General features: G+C 47.9%; 1 protein-coding gene across 1 annotated transcript in view; it reads right to left on the reverse strand.

The window, feature by feature from the left end:
* Positions 1-20,810, reverse strand: part of LOC147108459 (uncharacterized) — a 777,120-nt gene that overhangs the window by 4,565 nt on the left and 751,745 nt on the right. Inside the window, exon 21 of the mRNA XM_086005101.1 lies at positions 2,858-2,914. Within this exon, the coding sequence (XP_085861227.1) occupies positions 2,858-2,914 (57 nt within the window). The remainder of the gene's footprint in view (positions 1-2,857; positions 2,915-20,810) is intronic.

Genomic DNA, 20,810 nt, shown 5'->3' on the forward strand with positions numbered 1-20,810 from the left:
CTTCCTGCAGTCTACAGCTTTCTTCCTCACTATCAGCCTCACGGCCAATTTTTGTATCATCTGCAAACTTCTTAATCATGCCCCCTACATTGATATATACCACAAAAAGCAAGGGACCGAGTACTGAGCCCTGCGGAACCCCACTGGAAACAGCCTTCCAGTCACAAAAACACCTGTCGACCATTACCCTTTGCTTCCTGCCACTGAGCCAATTTTGGATCCCACTTGCCACTTTCCCCTGGATCCCATGGGCATTTACCTTTCTGACCAGTCTGCCATGTGAGTCCTTGTCAAAAGCCTTGCTAAAATCCATGTAGACTACATCAAACATGCTACTCTCATCGACACTCCTTGTTACCTTCTCAAAAAAATCACAAGTTTGTCAGACACAACCTTCCCTTAACAAATCCATGCTGACTTTCCTTGATTAATCTGTGCCTTTCTAAATGACGATTAATATGGTCCCTCAGAATACTTTCCACTAACTTGCCCACAACCAAGGTTAGGCTGACTAGCCTGTAACTACTCAATCTATCCCTTTCTCCCTTCTTAAACAACATTACAACGTTAGCAGTCCTCCAGTACTATGCCTGTAGCCAGAGAAGATTGGAAAATTATGGTCAGTAATTTAGTTAAGTTCAAAACTAGGGTCTTAAATCAGAAGAAAGCAAACTACGTAGGCTAAGTGAGTGGGCAAGAACATGGCAGATAGAATATAAAGTGGGAAAATGTGAAGTTATCCAATTTGCTAGGAAAAATAGAAAAGCAGAATATTTTTTTAAATGGTGAGAGATTGGGAAATTATATTCAGAGGGACTGGGGTGTCCTTGTACATAAATCACAGAAAGTTAACATGTAGGTACAGCAAGCAATTATGAAAGCAAGTGGTATGTTAGCCTTTATTACAAAAGGATTGGAGTATAAGAGTAAAGAAGTCTTACTGCAATTATATAGGGCCTTGGTGAGACCACACCTGGAGTATTGTATACAGTTTTGGTCCTCTTACCTGAGGAAGGATACACTTGCCTTAGAGGGAGTGCAACAAAGGTTCACCAGATTGATTCCAGGAATGGGGGGATTGTCCTATGAGGAGAGATTGAGTAGACTTGGCCTGTAATCCCTAGAGTTTAGAAGAATGAGAGGTGATCTCATTGAAATGCATAAAATTCTTAAGCTGCTTTTCAGGATAGATGCTGGGAGGATGTTGCCCCTGGCTGGGGAGTCTAGAACTAGGGGTCACAGTTTCAGATTAAGGGGTCAACCATTTAGGACTGAGGTGAGGAGCAATTTCTTTACTCAAAGGGTTGTGCATCTTTGGAATTATCTACCCCAGAGGGCTGTGGAAGCTTAGTTGCTGAGTGTATTCAAGTCAGAGATCAATAGATTTTGGGGTACTAAGGGAATCGAGGGATATGGGGATAGTACGGAATGTGAAGCTGAGGTAGAAGATCAGCCATGATCTTATTGAATGGCGGAGCAGGCTCGAGGAGCCTAATGGCCTACTCCTGCTCCAATTTCTTATGTTCTTAAAGGACACTCTCCTGTAAAGCCATCCTCTCTCATAACCTCTCCTGCTGTACTGATCAGGACTATCAAACACTGAAATCATGCAAGACATGTTCTGAACTCACAAACATATTAAGGGCATCAATAATCTTCAAATTTAGACCCACTTTAAGAATAGTGAAGTATTGCACAGTTACTTCATGGAGAAAAAACCTTTTTGCTCATTTTACTCAAATCAGACACTTAATAATTTCACCCTACCAGCCACCACATTCATCGGATCATCCTCCGCCATTTTCGCCACCTCCAGCATGATCCCACCACCAGACAGATCTTTCCCTCATCTCCCCTTTCAGTATTCCGAAGGGATCGTTCCCTCCGCGACATCCTGGTCCACTCCTCAATCATCCCCAATACCCTCTCCCCTCCCCATGGCACTTTCCCGTGCAAGCACAAGAGATGCAACACCTGCCCTTTTACTCCTCCCTTCCCACTGTCCAGGGCCCCAAACACTCCTTCCAGGTGAAACAGCGATTTACTTGTACTTCTTGCAATTCAGTATACTGTATTTGCTGCTCACGATGCGGTCTCCTCTACATTGGGGAGACCAATCGCAGATTGGGTGAGCGCTTTGCGGAACATCTCCGTTTAGTCCGTAAGCGTGACCCCGAGCTTCCGGTCGTCTGTCACTTTAATTCTCTGCTCCACTCCCAATCTGACCTCTCTGTCCTTGGGCTCTTACATTGTTCCAACGAAGCTTATCCTAAGCTCGAGGAACAGCACCTCATCTTTCGATTAGGCACTTTACAGCCTCAACATCGAGTTCAACAATTTCAGACCATAACCTCTGCCCCTATTTTTTCACATGGCAGCTGTTGATGATTCTGCCATTCCCATTCACACCTCATCTAGACTCATCTTTTGTTTCTTAATTTTTCCCTTTACTATCTCCTTTTGCTTTGCACCATCATCCCTTTTGTCTTTTAATCTCTCCTGCCTTCCATCACAGGCCTTCCCGTTTGTTCTTTCCTCCCTTCCCCCCTTTCCCTGCCCCTACACTTGCTTAAAATCTGTCACATCTCTAACTTTTTCCAGTTCGACCTGAAACATTAACTCTGTTTCTCTCTCCACAGATGCTGGCTGACCTGCTTAGTGTTTCCAGCATTTTTTTGTTTTTATTACTGAATAATTGGATCCATTTCTACTTTAGTAAACATGTTACAGCTGGATTAAATATTACTTGGAAATATAGTAGCATCAGACTGCAAGTGCTGAATTAGCATCAATGGTATCATATTGCATGCTGTGGTCATATGGTACACAGGATCTTCATATACAACTGTGTACTTACCATTTCCTTCAGAAGCCTGTCTTGGACTGTTTTCATGTCTTTCCTCATCAAGTGCATCTATGGAAAAACAATACCAGAAGTTGAATTATTGTCCAATATTCCTGTAAACGCCTACCAGTTTTATCAACGGGAGCACCAGAGAAGGCCCACGACACAGCGTGTGGCTGAGCGGGAACGGTGGCAATGGGTTAAAGGGAGCACCGGAGAAGGCCCAGGACACAGTGCAGGCCTGAGCGGGAGCAGCGGCGGCTTAAAAAAACAAAAAAAAGGAGTAACATCATAGGACATCAGGAGGCGGAGTATAAATCAAGCAGGAGGCCCACAGAGAGCGCAGACTGGAGCAGCAGTGGCAGCGAGAAGGCGGAGTATAAATTGAGCGGGAGGCCCAGCGAGAGTGCAGATCGGAGCAGCGGCAGCAGTGAGGAGGAGTATAAATCGAGTGGGAGGCCCAGAGAGAGCACAGACCGGAGCAGCGAGGAGGAGTATAAATCGAGCAGGAGGCCCAGAGAAAGCGCAGACTGGAGCAGTGGCAGCGAGAAGGCGGGGTATAAATTGAGCGGGAGGCCCAGAGAGAGCGCAGACCGGAGCAGCGAGGAGGAGGAGAACCTCCAGCGAAAACAACAAAAACAAAAGCAACAACTGCAAAACAGCTAAAGTGATGTCACAACCAGGGAAGGAGCTGATTGGTGAGTAGCTGGTAACTGTTTCTAGTTAATAGTTTATTAAGTAAAGGCATGACAGGGCAGCTCAGTCCCGTGGAATGGCCATCCTGTGCCATGTGGGAACTCCAGGACGCTTCCTGTGTCCTGGACATCCACATGTACAGGAAGTGTCATCAGCTGAAGGAGCTCAAACTCTGGGTTTTGGAGCTTGAGCAGCAGCTGGCATCACTGCAGCGCATCCACGAGGCTGAGAGCTTCGCGGATAGCACATTTCAGGAGGTGGTCACCCCGCAGATAAAGATTGGGCAGGCAGAAAGGGAATGGGTGATCTCCAGACAAAAGAGGAGGACCAGGCAGGTAGTGTAGGAGTCCCCTGAGTGCATCTCACTCTCCAACCAGTATTCGGTTCTGAGTACCGCTGAGGGCTATGGTTCCCCTAGGGTGTACAGTCAGAGCCAAGTCTGCGGCACCACGAGTGGTTCAGCTGTACGGGAGGCAGGGGAGGAAGAAGAGTGGGAAAGCAACAGTGGTAGGGGATTCGATAGTTAGGGGAGCAGACAGGGGTTTCTGCGGCCACAGACGTGACTCCAGGATGGTATGTTGTCTCCTTCGTGACAGGGTCAAGGATGTCACTGAGCGGCTGCAGAATATTCTGAGGTGGGAGGGTGATCAGCCAGAGGTTGTGGTCCATATCGGTACCAACGACATAGGTAGAAAGAGGAATGAGGTCCTACAGGCAGATTTCAGGGAGCTAGGAAAGAGATTAAAAAGCTGGACCTCAAAGGTAGTAATCTCCGGATTACTCCCGGTGCCACGCACTTGTGAGTATAGAAATAGGAGGATAGAGCAGATGAATGTGTGGCTGAAGAGATGGTGCAAGAGGGAGGGCTTTAGATTCCTGGGGCATTGGGACCGGTTCTGGGGGAAGTGGTACCTGTACAGGCCAGACGGGTTGTACCTCAATAGGGCCAGAACCAATATCCTCATGGGGAGGTGCTGTTGGGGAGGGTTTAAACTAATTTGGCAGGGGGATGGGCACCAGGATGTAACATTGGAAAGGGGAAATAAAGTGCTCAAAGGATTGGGAGAGGCAGAGAGCACTAAAGTAAGATGTAGTAAGGTATTAGGTGGGGACACTAAGAGCGAACACAAAATGGTCTAAGATGGGTTTACAGTGTATGTATGTGATCGCATGAAGCATAGTAAACAAGGTAAGTGAGCTGCAGGCACAAATAGGCACATGGGAATATGATACAAAAGCAAAATACTGCGGATGCTGGAAATCTGAAATAAAAACAGATAACGCTGGAAATACTCAGCAGGTCAGGCAGCATCTGTAGAGAGAGAAACAGAGTTAACGTTTCAGATCGATGACCCTCCTTAAGCGACACTTCCGACGCCCTCTGTCACTTTAACAGTTTCCAGATACCTGGCCTCAACCGTTTCCTTTTCACTATGGACGTCTCCATCCCCCACCAGAACGGCCTGAGGGCGCTCTGCTTCTTCCTTGAACAGAGGCACAACCACCTGGCTGAACTTGTTCTCACATTGAACAACTTCTCCTCTGACTCCACTCACTTCCTCCAAATTAAAGGTGTTGCTATGGGAACCCACATGGGCCCTAGCTATGCCTGCCTTTTCATGGGATATGTGGAACATTCTTTGTTCCAGTCCTACTCAGGTCCCCTTCCTCACCTCTTTTTCCGGTACATCGATGACTGTATTGGTGCCGTTTCCTGCTCTCGCCCTGAACTAGAAAAGTTCATTCACTTTACTTCCAATTTCCACCCTTCCCTCACCTTCACATAGAAACATAGAAGATAGGAGCAGGAGTAGGCCATTCGGCCCCTCGCGCCTGCTCCGCCATTTAATGAGATCATGGCTGATCATCCAAATTCAGTACCCTGTCCCTGCTTTCTCCCCATATCCCTTGATCCCTTTAGCCATAAGAAATATATCCAACTCCTTCTTGAATATATTTAATGAATTGGCCTCAACTGCCTTCTGTGGTAGAGAATTCCACAGGTTCACCACTCTCTGAGTGAAGAAATTCCTCCTCATCTCTGTCCTAAATGGCTTACCCCTTTTCTTTAGACTGTGAGCCCTGGTTCTGGACTCTCCTGTCATCGGGGACATCCTTCCTGCATTTGGTCTGTCTAGTCCTGATAGAATTTTATAAGTTTCAATGAGATCCCCTCTCATTCTTCTAAACTCCAGCAAATATAATCCCAATCGACCCAATCTCTCCTCATACGTCATTCCTGCCATCCCAGGTATCAGTCTGGTGTATCTTCACTGCACTCCCTCCATGGCAAGAACATCCTTCCTCAGATAAGGCGACCAAAACTGCACACAATACTCAAGGTGTGGTCTCACCAGGGCCCTGTACAACTGCAGCAAGACATCCTTGCTCCTGTACACGAATCCTCTTGCTATGAAGGCCAACATACCATTTGCCTTCTTAACCGCCTGCTGCATCTGCATGCTTACCTTCAGCGATTGGTGCACAAGGACACCCAGGTCTCGTTGCACTTCCCCTTCTCCCAATCTATTGCCATTCAGATAATAATCTGCCTTCCTGTTTTTGCCACCAAAGTGGATAACCTCGCATTTATCCAAATTATACTGCATCTGCCATGCATCTGCCCAATCACCCAACCTGTCCAAATCATACGGGAGTTTCTCTGCACCCTCCTCGCAGCACACACGCTCACCCAGCTTTGTGTCGTCTGCAAACTTGGAGATATTACATCTAGTTCCCTCGTCTAGATCATTAATATATATTGTGAATAGCTGAGGTCTAGCACTGATCCCTGTGGTACCCCACTAGTCACTCGGAAAAAGACCCGTTTATTCCAATTCTTTGCTTCCTGTCTGCCAACCCGTTCTCTACCTTACCCCCAATCCCATGTGCTTTAACTTTGCATGCTAATTTCTTATGCGGGACCTTATCGAAAGCCTTCTGAAAGTCCAAATGCACCACATCCACTGGTTCTCCCTGATCTATTCTACCAGTTGCATCCTCAAAAAAGTCCAGTAGATTAGTCAAGCACGATTTACCTTTTGTAAATCCATGTTGACTTTGTCCGACCTGTCACTGTTTTTCAAGTGCTCTATTACGTCTTTTATAATGGACTCTAGCATTTTCCCCACTACCGATGCCAGTCTATAATTCCCCATTATCTCTCTACCACCTTTTCTAAATAGTGGGGTTACATTAGCTGCCCTCCAATCCATGGGAACTGTGCCAGAGTGTATAGAATTTTGGAAGATGACCAGCAATGCATCTACTCTTTCTAGGGCCACTTCCTTAAGTACCCTAGGATGTAGATTATCAGGCCCTGGGGATTTATCGGCCTTCAATCCCGTCAATTTCCCTAACACTATTTCCCTACAAATACAGATTTCACTCAGTTCCTCCCTCTCATTAGACCCTATGTTCCACGACATCTCTAGGAGGTTATTTGTGTCCTCCTTTGTGAAGACAGAACCAAAGTATGTATTTAATTGGTCAGCCATTTCTTTGTTCCCCATTGTAAATTCTCCTGATTCTGACACATGGTCCACCTCCGACTCTTCTCTTCCCTTCCTTGACTTCTCCGTCTCCATTTTAGGCAATCGGCTTTCGACAAACATCCACTAGAAGCCCACTGACTCCCACAGCTACCTGGACTACACTTTCTCCCACCCTGCTTCCTGTAAGGACTCTATTCCATTCTCCCAGTTTCTCCGTCTCCGCTGCGTCTGTTCTGACGATGCCACCTTCCATACCAGTGCTTCTGACTTGTCTTCCTTTTTCCTCAACCGAGGATTCCCCTCTACTGTGGTTGACACGGCCCTTGACCGTGTCCGTTCCATTTCCCACACTTTTGCTCTCACCCCTTCCCCTCCCTCCCAGAACCACGATAGGCTTCCCCTTGTCCTCACCTTTCACCCCACCAGCCTCCACATTCAACGGATCATCCTCCGCCATTTCCGCCACCTCCAACGTGATCCCACCAGCAAGCGCATCTTCCCCTCACCTCCCCTTTCAGCATTCCAAAGGGACCGCTCCCTCCACGACACCCTGGTCCACTCCTCAATCACCCCTAATAGCCCTTCCCCTTCTCCTGCAAGCGCAGGAGATGCAACACATGCCCTTTTACCTCCTCCCTTCCCACTGTCCAGGGCCCCAAACACCCCTTCCAGGTGAAACGGCAATTTACTTGTACTTTTTGCAATTTAGTATACTGTATTCACTGCTCACGCTGTGGACTCCTCTACATTGGGGAGACCAAACGCAGATTGGGTGACTGCTTTGCGGAACACCTCCGTTCAGTCCGTAGGGATGACCCTGAGCTTCCGGTCGTCTGTCACTTTAATTCACCGCTTTACTCCCACTCTGATTTCTCTGTCCTCGGCCTATTACATTGTTGCAATGTAGCTCAACGTAAGCTCAAGGAACATCACCTCATCTTTCGATTAGGCACTTTACAGCCTTCTGGACTCAACATTGAGTTCAACAATTTCAAACTATAACCCCTGCCCCCAGTTTTCATGCCCCCATTTGCAACATTTTATCTTTCCTGCCTCTTACAAAAGTACAGTATGTTCCTTCAATTCCTTCCTTTCCCCCCCCCCCCCGCCCCACCCCCCCTGTCTCCGTACCTGCTTAATATCTGTTATATCTCCAGCTTTTTCCAGTTAACTCTGTTTCTCTCTCCATGGATGCTGCCTGGCCTGCTGAGTTTTTCCAGTGTTTTCTGTTGTTATTTTGGGCATTAAATATTCCTGGTTACAAAGTGTTCATGAAAGATATGGAAGGGAAGATAGGAGGTGGTGTGGCAGTATTGGTTAAGGAGAATGTTACAGTGCTGGAGAGGGAGGATGTCCTGGAGGGGTCAAGGATGGAATCCATATAGCTAGAGTGAAGAAATAATAGAGGTGCCATTACATTACTAGGTGTATTCTATAGACCACCAAATAGTGGGAAAGATATGGAGGAGCAAATTTGTAGAGAAATGACAGAGAGGTGCAAGAACGATAATGGGGACTTCAACTATCCTAATATAGACTGGGATCATAATATTGTTAAGGGCAGAGAAGGGGGGAGAATTTCTGAAGTGTATTCAGGAGAACTTTCTTGATCAGTATGTTTCCGGCCCGACGAGGGAGGAAGCATTGCTGGATCTAGTTCTTGGGAATGAGGTAGGTCAAGTGGAGCAAGTGTCAGTAGGTGAACATTTAGGGAACAGTGATCATCGTATCACAAGGCTTAGATTAGCTATGGAAAAGGACAGGGAGCAATCTAGAGTAAAAAAAGGCCAATTTCAGTGGGATGAGATGGATCTGGCCTGGGTGAATTGGAATCAAAGATTGGCAGGTAAAACTGTAATGGAACAATGGGCTGCCTTTAAAGAGAAAATAGTTCAGGTACAGTTGAGGTACATTCCCACTAGGGGGAAAGGCAGGGCAACTAAAGTCAGGGCTCCCTGGATGAGGAAAGAGATAGAGAATACGATGAAGCAGAAAAAGAGCGCGTATGACAGATGTCAGGTTGCAAATACATCTGAGAATCAGGCTATATATAGAAAGATCAGAGGAGAAGTGAAAAAGAAATAAGAGGGGCAAAGAGAGGGTGTGAGAATAGAATGGCAGCCAATATAAAAGGTAATCCAAAAGTCTTCTATACGCATATAAATAGTAAATAGGTAGTAAGAGGAGGGGTGGGGCCGATTAGGGACCAAAAAGGAGAGTTTTCTGCCCTCGCAGCGCGTTCCTATGCAGAGCTAGACAGGTAGCTAACAACTTGATATCTTCCCATAAAAATCACAAGGCTTGACTTTTCTTGTAAAGCTTTACTGAAAGATTCTTATTGTAAAACTGAAATACAACACAGAAATGGAAGCACACATTAGTATACAAGCGCATAACTGATATGCATACACAAATTTAGGTACGCCTGAGCAACACAGTACATTTGGCATGTAAATTACCAAACACGTGGAAACACAGCTTACTGTGAATATACATTTAGCAAACTGGAAGGCATTCTCTTTAAATTAGCCCTGTACATAGTGCATCAAAATACAGCTACTAGTTAACCAGCTAGACAGAGAGCGAGCACTTCACGGCTAGCTGTGTAAGTTTGCTTACAGAGAAAAGTTACAAACTAAACATTTTCTGCAACATACAGTGTACACTAATCATCTATAACATTCTCAAGTACTTACAGACAAATAATATCCAAGACTCAGGCGTGGGAACAATATAACTTCCCAGAGTATGTGTCGCTGTAGGTCTGTAATATACAGTAGTTTACTTTACTGCACTTACTGTGCTTTACTGCACTTTACTGCGCTTTTACTGCAGTTGCTAGGTACCAAATAGCCACTAGGTGGCGGCCCACAATGGGAATCGACCCAACTTACTCAAACCCCTGAATTAACTGGAAAACTAACATAAATTGCTACAGAGAGACAGCACACTCCCCGCTTGGTACAATTCCATTGTACCACTACAGATACAAAATAAACCTAAAGAAAACGTCCTTTGGCTGCAAACATACTCAGAATCCATTCTCTAGGTTTCTTCAGAAAGGAGGACTATGATCTCTGAGACTGGCCTCAGAAACACTTTGACAGTACCCTCCTTGACAATCTTCACCTCCACCTTGCGGACCCTCTTGTCCCTGCTCGGCAGAGTTTTGACAACCAGTCCCACTGGCCATTCATTTCTGTGTGCTTGGCTGTCTTTCAGCAAGACAACATCTCTCACTTTGACATTTGGCTTATCTTCTGTCCATTTCCTACGGCTCTGTAGGGTGGACAAATACCCTCCTCTCCATCTCTTCCAAAAAGTGTCTGCAAGACATTGGACTTGCTTCCACTGCTTCCTGTGCAGCTCAGCCATGTCAAAGTTTCCAGAGGGGGCTGAAATAGCACTCATCTTTTGAGTCAGGAGCATCATTGGGGTGAGGACTGCAGGCATGCCTGGGTCGGTGGACACCGGCACCAGGGGTCTTGCATTCATGATCGCCATGACTTCAGCCATGAGAGTGCTTAAGATGTCATGTGTGAGATGAGTAGGTCCCGTCCGAAGCAGCATAGCATCCAGAATACGTCTGGCAACACCGATGAGCCTCTCCCATGAACCACCCATGTGGGATGAATGCGGGGGGTTAAACACCCACGTGCATCCTTTCTTTTGGAGGTAGCTTCCTACCGCTGCATCGTCCGTGTGGATGTCCAACTCCTTACAGGCACCCACGAAGTTAGTCCCTCTGTCAGAGCGGAGAAGTTTGGCTGGACCACGGATTGAGAAAAACCTCCTCAGGGCATTGATAAAGCTATCTGTTGACATGGATTCGATCAGCTCAATGTGCACAGCTCTGGTAGACATGCACGTAAAGAGCACCGCCCAGCACTTGCTGCCTGCACTACCTCCTCTTGTGCGACGCGTCATGATGGTCCATGGCCCAAAGACGTCAAGGCCCACGCTGGTGAATGGAGGCTCTGGAGTGAGTCTGTCAGCGGGCAAGTCTGCCATCTTTTGGTCCTCTAACCTCCCTCATAGCTTGCGGCAGGTAACACACTTGTGGATAACGGAAGAAACCAGACGCTTGCTCCCGATTATCCAGTATCCGGCTGCTCGGCTAGCTCCTTCTGTTATGTGTCGTCCTTGGTGAGCCACTTGCTCATGATAGTATCTCACGAGTAGTGTGGCAATGTGATGGGTGTGCGGGATGATCAGAGGGTGCTTTTCTTCTCTTGACAAGTCTGCGGATGATATGCGCCCTCCGACCCGGAGCAAACCATCTTCATCTGTAACTGGGTTGAGCTTTTTAAGTGGGCTTTGCTTGGGGAATGTCTGTCCCTCTTCAAGACATTTGAATTCCTCCTTGAAGACATCATGCTGGACAGAGCGAATGATCACACCTTTGGCTTGTGAAAGCTCACTTGTGCTGGATACTTCTTTAGAACATTTCCACCTTTGCATTCTACGTTGTCCGAATTCCCCTTGAAGGATGCTGCTAAATGAATGAGTCGGGCTGTGGTTCAGCAGAGTGTTCACCAGCTTGAGAATTGCTCGAAGTGTTGTGAGCCCAACTGAGATTCTGAGGCTTTGGTGACCAGGGTCGTAACTTCAGGCCGAATCTCAGTATCAGCTTCAGGCTCCACAAGGGTGAAGGGATTGGACTCAGGAGTCTCCTCTGTGTTGACATTAGACAGGAAAGAGGGGCCCGAGAACCAACTGCTTTGCTGTAGGTGTGCTGCTGGTATAGACCTGGTGGCATGGTCTGCAGGGTTCAGGTCTGTGGAGACATAGCACCACTGGTCAGGGTGAGTGGATCGTCTGATACGAGTCACCCGGTTGGAAACATACACATAAAACCTTCTTGTGGAGTTGTGGATGTAACCAAGTACAATCTTGCTGTCCGTGAAGAACTTGACGGCGCCCACATCGATGTCAATCTCGTCTCTGATCAACTCGTACAGTTGAACAGCCAACACAGCTGCACAAAGCTCGAGATGTGGAATGGTGTGGGCAGGCCGAGGGGCCAACTTGGACTTCCCCATAACGAATCCCACATGGTATTTCCCATCGGTGTCAGCTGCTCTCAAGTAGGCCACAGCTCCTATTGCTACTGTGGAAGCGTCTGAGAAGATGCACAGCTCTCTTCTCTGTGTTGAAGACAGCGAGCCTGGAATGTAGCACCTCTCTATGTGCAGGTCTTCGAGGGCCTTCAAGGACTCCTTCCATAGGTTCCATTTTGCTTCTTTTTCTGGGAGGAGTGGAGCATCCCACTCACTCTGATCCGATGAAAGTTCCCGTACTAATGCTTTTCCTTGCATTGTTATGGGAGCTACGAACCCCAAAGGGTCGTACAAACTGTTGACTGTGGACAGGACGCCTCTCCGTGTGAATGGCCTTTCTTCACGGGACACCAGGAATGTGAAGCTGTCTGTTTCCAGGTTCCAGGAGAGCCCCAGGCTCCATTGAAGGGGGAGAGGACCCACTCCAAGGTGCAAATCCTTCAGATCCTTAGCACGGTCCTCTGCAGGGAAGGCTTCCATCACCTGTCCACTGTTTGATGCTACCTTGTGTAGTCTCAGGTTGGACTCTGCCAACATCACTCTGGTTCTTGTCAGGAGATCTATTGCTTCTTCAGGTGTGGTAACCGAGGTAAGACCATCGTCAACATAGAACTGTCTCTCAACAAAATGCTTCGCATCGGAGCCATATTCTTGCTCACCTTTCTGAGCGGCTCGCCTCATGCAGTAGATAGCCACAGCAGGTGAAGGGCTGTTTCCAAACACGTGGACCTTCATCCTGTACTCCACCACATTCTTGTTGATGTCGTTGTCCTCATGCCACAGGTAGCGGAGATAGTCCCTGTGGTCTTCTCGGACGATGAAGCAATAAAACATTTGCTGCACATCTCCTGAACCGCAGAAGAACTCCCAACAAGGTGTTGTTCAAGTCTGGGCCGCTGAGGAGTACATCGTTCAGAGACACTCCTTTACATTCAGCACTTGAATCGAACACAACTCGTAACTGGTCTGGCTTTTGTGGGTGATACACACCGAATGTTGGCAGGTACCAGTGTTCTTTACCTTCCTCCAGAGGTGGAGCAGGCTCGGCTTGGTCGTTGTCCAGCATCTTCTGCATGAACTCTATGTAATGGCCCTTCATTTCTAGCCTTTTCTCCAGTGTTCTGCTGAGTGAGCAGAGGCGCTTCATAGCTTGTTCCCTGTTACTCGGAAGACGGCGTCTGGGAGAGTGAAATGGTAAGGGTGCCACCCAGCTGTGTCCATCGTCCTGGTAAACCTCCTCATCCATGATGGTTAGGAAAGCTTTGTCGTCCATGGATAGTGCTGGCTTGTCATCATCCTTGGACCTTTCAAACACTGAGCATCCTAGGCTGTCTGTGCTCACAGTGAGGCCTGCCTCTTCCTCACAGGCAGAGGAGGTTGACCTATGATGCTGTGTCATGCCATCGTAGTCTTCCTTTACCTGGATCCTGTTTGGGCATGGGCTGCGAAAGGATGTGCGACCATTGTGCAACACGTTTGCTTTATAGACGTTGACACCCGTTGGTTTGTGGACTGTTCCCAGGCAAACTCCACCCACGAGGACCCATTCCAGGTCAAGCCGCTGCGCATAAGGAGCATTGTGGGGCCCGTTGATTTGCTCACGCACCTTGTGCACCCTTAAGATGTCTCTTCCCAAGAGCAGGAGGATTGGAGCGTCCGGGTCCACAGCTGGAATCTTGTTGGCAACTGGCTGTAGGTGGGGCTGATGGCGTGCGACCTCTGGGGAGGGAATTTCCGTCCTATCATCTGGCATCATGTCACACTCAATTAAGGTGGGGAGGGGAAGCTGTAGTTTCCCATCCATGGACTCAATCATGAAGTTCCCAACTCTCCTACCCGTAGTCTCTGTTGTCCCTGAACAGGTTTTTAGCATGTACAGAGCTGCGCTGGCCTTGACTTCAAAGAGATTGAAGAATTCTGTCTTCGCTAGAGACGTGTTACTTTGCTCATCAAGCACTGCGTACATTTTGATTGCCTTCTCCTTTCTCCCTGCAGGATATGCTTTAACCAAGCAGATTTTGGAGCATGAGCGTGGGCTGCTTGCATTTCCACAAACCTCTGTACACTTGGAGGTGACTGAAGAAGATGTGCTTTCGCTTTGCTCCCCGCTATCCTCTTTGTCAACTGCAGCACTCTCGGTGGTTGAAGGAGGAGGACCTGGATGCAGGGCTGCGATGTGTTTTTCACTGTTGCACTCAAAGCACTTGATTGTCACTTTGCAGTCTTTTGCCATGTGCATAGTCGACCCACAACACCTGAAGCAGATGCGATTCCCTTTCAGGTATGATTTGCGCTCATCAATAGGCTTGTCTCTAAAGCTTCGACACTTTTTGAGTGGGTGGGGCTTCTTGTGTATTGGACACTGACGATCTGGGTCATCCACTTTATTCCCAGCAGAACTGGATTGGTTGACTGAGGGTTCGGCTGGAACATCTGTTTTGTGCACGCTCACAGAGGCTTTGTTGCTGTACTTTGTGGGTTTCTCTGTTCTCGAAGGAGCGTAACTGCTGGAGGTGGAGAAAGTGAAACTTGGATCATTCCTCACCTTTGCCTGTTGTTGGATGAACCTGGAGAAGAGAGAGAAGGGGGGAAATGCCACTCCATTGTCCTCCTTGTACTTGGATCCCTTAGCTATCCATTTCTCTTGAAGGTTGTAGGGGAGCTTTTCCACTATTGGGTTTACCCCACGAGCTGTATCCAAATACGAGAGGCCGGTCAGGTAACCTTCTCCCTTGGCACACTCCAGTTCGAGGAGAATGTCGCCCAGTTCTCGGAGCTCGACATTATCTTTGTTGGTTAGCTTCGGAAAGTCCTCAATCTTCTTGAGCAGTGCGTGTTCAATGACTTCTGGTGTCCCATAACAGTCTTCGAGGCGTTGCCAAACCAGGTTGAGGCCTGCTGTGGGATTGCGGACGTGCGCTGAGCGAATTCTCTTCGCCTGTTCTGATGACTCAGCTCCGAGCCACTTTGTCATCAAATCTAGTTCTTCTCTGGCTGACAGATTCAAGTCCTTGGTGGTACTCAGGAAGGACGCTTTCCATGACCAATAATTTTCAGGACGGTCATCAAATTCTAGAAGGCCTGAACTTAACAATTCTCGGCAGATAAGGTACCTAGCGAGGACTTGTGCGCCTTGTGGCTCGGGTGAGGACTGCTTGGCTGGATTGGCCGAGTGCTGTGGAGGTCTCTGCAGGTAAGCCTTACTTGTTTCTTCTCCTTTAAGCTCAGTGTCTCCAAAAACAGGCTGTTTGCTACTGTGGTGAGTAGCTGGTTCTGCGTCGAGATACCTGGATGTTTCCTTGAAGAACAATTTGGAGTGTTGTTGGACATACTCACTTGTACGTTGCACTGGACTGAGGGGCTGTTCTAGAACATATGCTTCATGGCTGGGCTCCCCGCCTTCGTTCTCCTCACCTTCTTCATAAGCTGCAGCTTCAGCTTCAGCAGCAGTGGCAGCTCTCTGGCTTTGGAGAATGTGGAGACTGGCGTCGAGGTCAGCTCTCTGCATCATCGCACTAGCGTCGAGGTCAGCTCTCTGCTTCATCACACTAGTGTCGAGGTCAGCTCTCTGCTTCATCACACTAGCTTCGTTTTCAGCGAAGGACAATTGAGCCTGGGCAGCTTTTGCCTTGGCACGTGCTTTGGCGGCTGCAGAAGCTGTCGATGACGACGGTCTGCTGGACCGCCGAGATGATCTAGAGGATGCTTTAGAGGACTGTGACTTGGCATCATTTGCTCGGAGAGGCTCATGCTTCTCGATTGGCTGGTCGACGTCCTCTATGGTATATTGTCTTCCTGAGCGTAGACTCATGGTAGCTGAGTGGTATCTTCTTGTGCTTGAGCCCGCTGTGCTGTTGTCTTTTTACTTTTCTGCCCTCGCAGCGCGTTCCTATGCAGAGCTAGACAGGTAGCTAACAACTTGATATCTTCCCATAAAAATCACAAGGCTTGACTTTTCTTGTAAAGCTTTACTGAAAGATTCTTATTGTAAAACTGAAATGCAACACAGAAATGGAAACACACAATAGTATACAAGCGCATAACTGATATGCATACACAAATTTAGGTACGCCTGAGCAACACAGTACATTTGGCATGTAAATTACCAAACACGTGGAAACACAGCTTACTGTGAATATACATTTAGCAAACTGGAAGGCATTCTCTTTAAATTAGCCCTGTACATAATGCATCAAAATACAGCTACTAGTTAACCAGCTAGACAGAGAGCGAGCACTTCACGGCTAGCTGTGTAAGTTTGCTTACAGAGAAAAGTTACAAACTAAACATTTTCTGCAACATACAGTGTACACTAATCATCTATAACATTCTCAAGTACTTACAGACAAATAATATCCAAGACTCAGGCGTGGGAACAATATAACTTCCCAGAGCATGTGCCGCTGTAGGTCTGTAATATACAGTAGTTTACTTTACTGCACTTACTGTGCTTTACTGCACTTTACTGCGCTTTTACTGCAGTTGCTAGGTACCAAATAGCCACTAGGTGGTGGCCCACAATGGGAATCGACCCAACTTACTCAAACCCCTGAATTAACTGGAAAACTAACATAAATTGCTACAGAGAGACAGCACAGAGACCTATGCATGGAGGCAGAGAGTATGGCTGAGGAACTAAATGAGTCCTTTGCATCGTCTTCACCAAGGAAGAGGATGCTGCCATAGACATAGTGAAGGAGGAGGTAGTGGAGATACTTGATAGGATAAAAATTGATAAAGAGGAGGTATTAGAAAGGCTGGCTGCACTTAAAGTAGATACCAGGAGCAGATGGGATGCATCCTAGGATGCTGAGGGAATAAATGGCCATAGTATTCCAATCCTCCTTAGATGCAGGGGTGGTGCCAGAGGACTGGAGAATTGCAAATGTTACACCATTGTTCAAAAAAGGGTGTAAAGATAAACCCAGCAACTACAGCCCAGTCAGTTTGACCTCGGTAGTGGGGAAGCATTTAGAAACAGTAATCAGGGACAAAATTAACAGTCACTTGGACAATGTGGATTAATTAAGGAAAGGCAACATGAATTTGTTAAAGGGAAATCGTGTTTAACTAACTTGATTGAGTTGGTCCTATAAAACTGGGGAATTAATAATGGAAAATAAGGAGATGGCAGTTGAATTGAACAGATATTTTGCATCGGTCTTCACTATAGAAGATACAAGTAACATCCCAGAAATAGCTGTAAATCAGGAAATGGAAGGGAGGGAGGAACTCAAGAAAATTATAATCACCAGGGAAGTGGTACTGAGCAAATTGTTGGAGCTGTGGACTGACAAGTCCCCGGGTCCTGATGGACTTCATCCTAGGGTCTTAAAAGAAGTGGCTAGTGAGATAGTTGATGCGGTGAGATAGTTGATGCGTTGGTTTTAATTTTCCAAAATTCCCTAGATTCGGGGAAGGTTCCATTAGATTGGAAAATAGTGAATGTACATCCTTTATTCAAAAAGGGAGACAGAAAGCAGGAAACTACAGGCCAGTTAGCTTAACATCTGTCATAGGGAAGATGTTAGAAGCTATTATTAAAGATGTTATAGCAGGGCACTTAGGAAAGTTCAAAATAATCAGGCAGAGTCAACATAGTGCGATAGCAAAATACTGCAGATGTTGGAAATCCGAAATAACAACAGAAAATGCTGGAAAAACTCAGCAGGTCAGGCAACATCCGTGGAGAGAAATTTGAGTTGATGTTTCGGGTTGAACCCTTCTTCAAAACTGGAAAGAAAAGAAAATAGATCAAAGGCAGGGCTGCGATCGGGCAAAAGAAGTGAAAGAAACAAAAGAGCTAGACGAGATGGTAATAGGCTGAGATTAGGTGTAAAGTGTACTGGCAGGGCAAGAGATAGCTGCCAGGTGTGAGAGAGAAACAAAAGGAAAGCGGGGGTGGGGGGGAAAGGAGTGGAAAAATTACAAGAAAGAATGTGTAATAGGGGCCGAGGTTATGATCTGAAATTGTTGAACTCGATATTGAGTCCAGAAGGCTGCAGAGTGCCTAATCGGAAGATGAGGTGCTGTTCCTCGAATTTACGTTGAGCTTCCGTGGAACAATACAAGAGGCCAAGGACGGTGAGGTCCGAGTGGGAATGGAGCGGTGAATTAAAATGACAGGCGACCGGAAGCTCGGGGTCACCCTTACGGACTGAACGGAGGTGTTCCGCAAAGCGGTCACCCAATCTGCGTTTGGTCTCCCCAATGTAGAGGAGACCGCATCGTGAGCAGCAAATACAGTATACTAGATTGCGAGAAGTACAAGTAAATCGCTGTTTCACCTGGAAGGGGTGTTTGGGGCCCTGGACAGTGGGAAGGGGGGAGGTATAGGGGCAGGTGTTACATCTCCTCCGCTTGCACGGGAAGGTGCCAGGCAAAGGGGAAGGGCTGTTTGGGGTGATAGAGGAGTGGACTAGGGTGTCTCGGAGGGAGCGGTCCCTATGGAATGCTGAAAGGGGAGGGGAGGGGAAGATACGTTTGGTGGTGGGATCACTTTGGAGGTAGCGGAAATGCCAGAGGATGATCCGTTGAATGTGGAGGCTGGTGGGGTGAAAGGTGAGGACAAGGGGAACCCTATCGTGGTTCCGGGAGGGAGGGGCAGGGGTGAGGGCAGAAGTGCGGGAGATAGAACTGACACGGTCGAGGGCAGTGTCAACCACAGTAGAGGGGAATCCTCGGTTGCGGAAAAAGGAAGACATGTCTGAAGCACTGGTGTGGAAGGTGGCATCGTCGGAGCAGATACGGCGGAGACGGAGAAACTGGGAGAATGGAATAGAGCCCTTACAGGAAGTGGGGTGGGAGGGAGTGTAGTCCAGGTAGGGGAGTCAGTGGGCTTGCAGTGAATATTGGTCGATAACCTATCCCCAGAGATGGAGACGGAGAAGTCGAGGAAGGGAAGGGAAGAGTCAGAGATGGACCATGTGAAGGTGAGTGAAGGGTGGAAATTGGAGGCAAAGTGAATGAAATTGTCAAGTTCGGGGTGAGAGCAGGAAACGGCACCGATACAGTCATCAATGTATCAGAAAAAGAGGTGAGGGAGGGGACCCGAGTAGGACTGGAACAAAGATTGTTCCACATAGCCCACGAAAAGGCAGGCGGGTACCCATGGCAACACCTTTGATTTGGAGGAAATGAGTGGAGTTAAAGGAGAAGTTGTTCAACGTGAGAACAAGTTCAGCCAGGCGGAGGAGGGTGGTGGTGGATGGGGACTGGTCGGGCCTCTGTTCAAGGAAGAAGCGGAGCGCCTTCAGGCCATCCGGGTGGGGGATGGAGGTGTAGAGTGATTGTACGTCCATGGTGAAAAGGAAGCGGTTGGGGCCAGGAAACTGGAAACTGTTAAAGTGGCCGAGGGCGTCCGAAGAGTCGCGGATGTAGGTGGGAAGAGACTGGACAAGGGGAGAAAAGATAGAGTCAAGATAGGAAGAGATAAGTTCCGTGGGGCAAGAACAGGCTGAAACGATGGGTCTACCAGGGCAGTCCTGTTTGTGGATCTTGGGAAGGAGGTAGAAGCGGGCTGTGCGGGGTTGGGGAACTATGAGGTTCGTGGCAGCGGGGGGAAGATCTCCAGAGGAGATGAGGTCAGTGACAGTCTTGGAAACGGTGGTTTGATGTTCGGTAGTGGGGTCAAGGTCCAGGTGGAGGTAGGAGGAGGTGTCGGAGAGTTGGCGTTCAGCTTCCGCTAGGTAGAGGTCAGTACGCCAAACAACAACAGCACCACCCTTGTCAGCGGGTTTAATGACAATGTCAGGGTTGGATCTAAGAGAATGGAGTGCTGCAAGTTCAGAGGGAGGTAGGTTGGAGTGAGTGAGTGGAGCAGAGAAATGGAGATGGCCGATGTCACGGCGGCAGTTAGCGATGAAAAGATCTAGAGAGGGTAAGAGGCCAGGGGCAGGGGTCCAGGTAGAACGGGAGTTCTGCAAGCGGGAGAAAGGGTCAGTTGTGCGGGGGGAAGACTCCTGGCCAGAGAAGTGGGCACGGAGATGAAGGCGGCGGAAAAAGAGCTCAACATAGTGCCGAGCTCGGGATGAAGCTCAGGCCTTTGCTGAGGACTGATCGTTCAGGGTCAGAGAGTGGAAGGTCAGAGGGGATAGTGAAAACGCAGCAGGGGGTGAGATTGGGAGAAGGGGGGTCAGAGGAAAGTGAAGGGGAAGAAGGTTCCGGAGGGGCGTTGGTGTCCAAGAGTTGATGAAGCTTGCGATTTTTGACATCGGAAAGGAAGAAAAAAAGTTTTTTGTTGACGCGTCGGATGAGTCGAAGGATGAAATGGAACTGTGGACCCGGACAGCTTTGAGATAGAGTGCGCCGGTGTTGCTGAAGAGAGAAGTCGAGAGTGTTCATGTGGCGCCGCATGGCGTTGAGCGTGGATCTCAGGATGCGGCGAGAGCAGTAGTTCGAGGAACGATGAATATCTTGGAGATATTTGTAATCCTGGGTGGATCCGAAGCACGAAGGGTGGAAGTTTAGTTGGAATCCACATGGAATAAGTTGGAACCGGAGACAGTTGCTGAGGAAAATGATGTGGCTGTGAAACCGAGTCTTGGCAGATACCTGATCAAACACGAGAAGGGAAACTGAAAGTAATGAAGATGAACAAGGTTGAAGAGCCAAACGGAGATCCCGTCGAAGAGAAGAGCAGAACTTCTTCAAGGTAGGCATTCCTAGAAGAGGTGTGGCAGTGAACCAAACACTAGTACGATAGCAAAATACTGC

Source organism: Somniosus microcephalus, chromosome 13 (assembly GCF_052327205.1).
Source record: "Somniosus microcephalus isolate GS21.2 chromosome 13, FLI_Smic_1.0, whole genome shotgun sequence".
Lineage (NCBI taxonomy): Eukaryota > Metazoa > Chordata > Chondrichthyes > Squaliformes > Somniosidae > Somniosus > Somniosus microcephalus.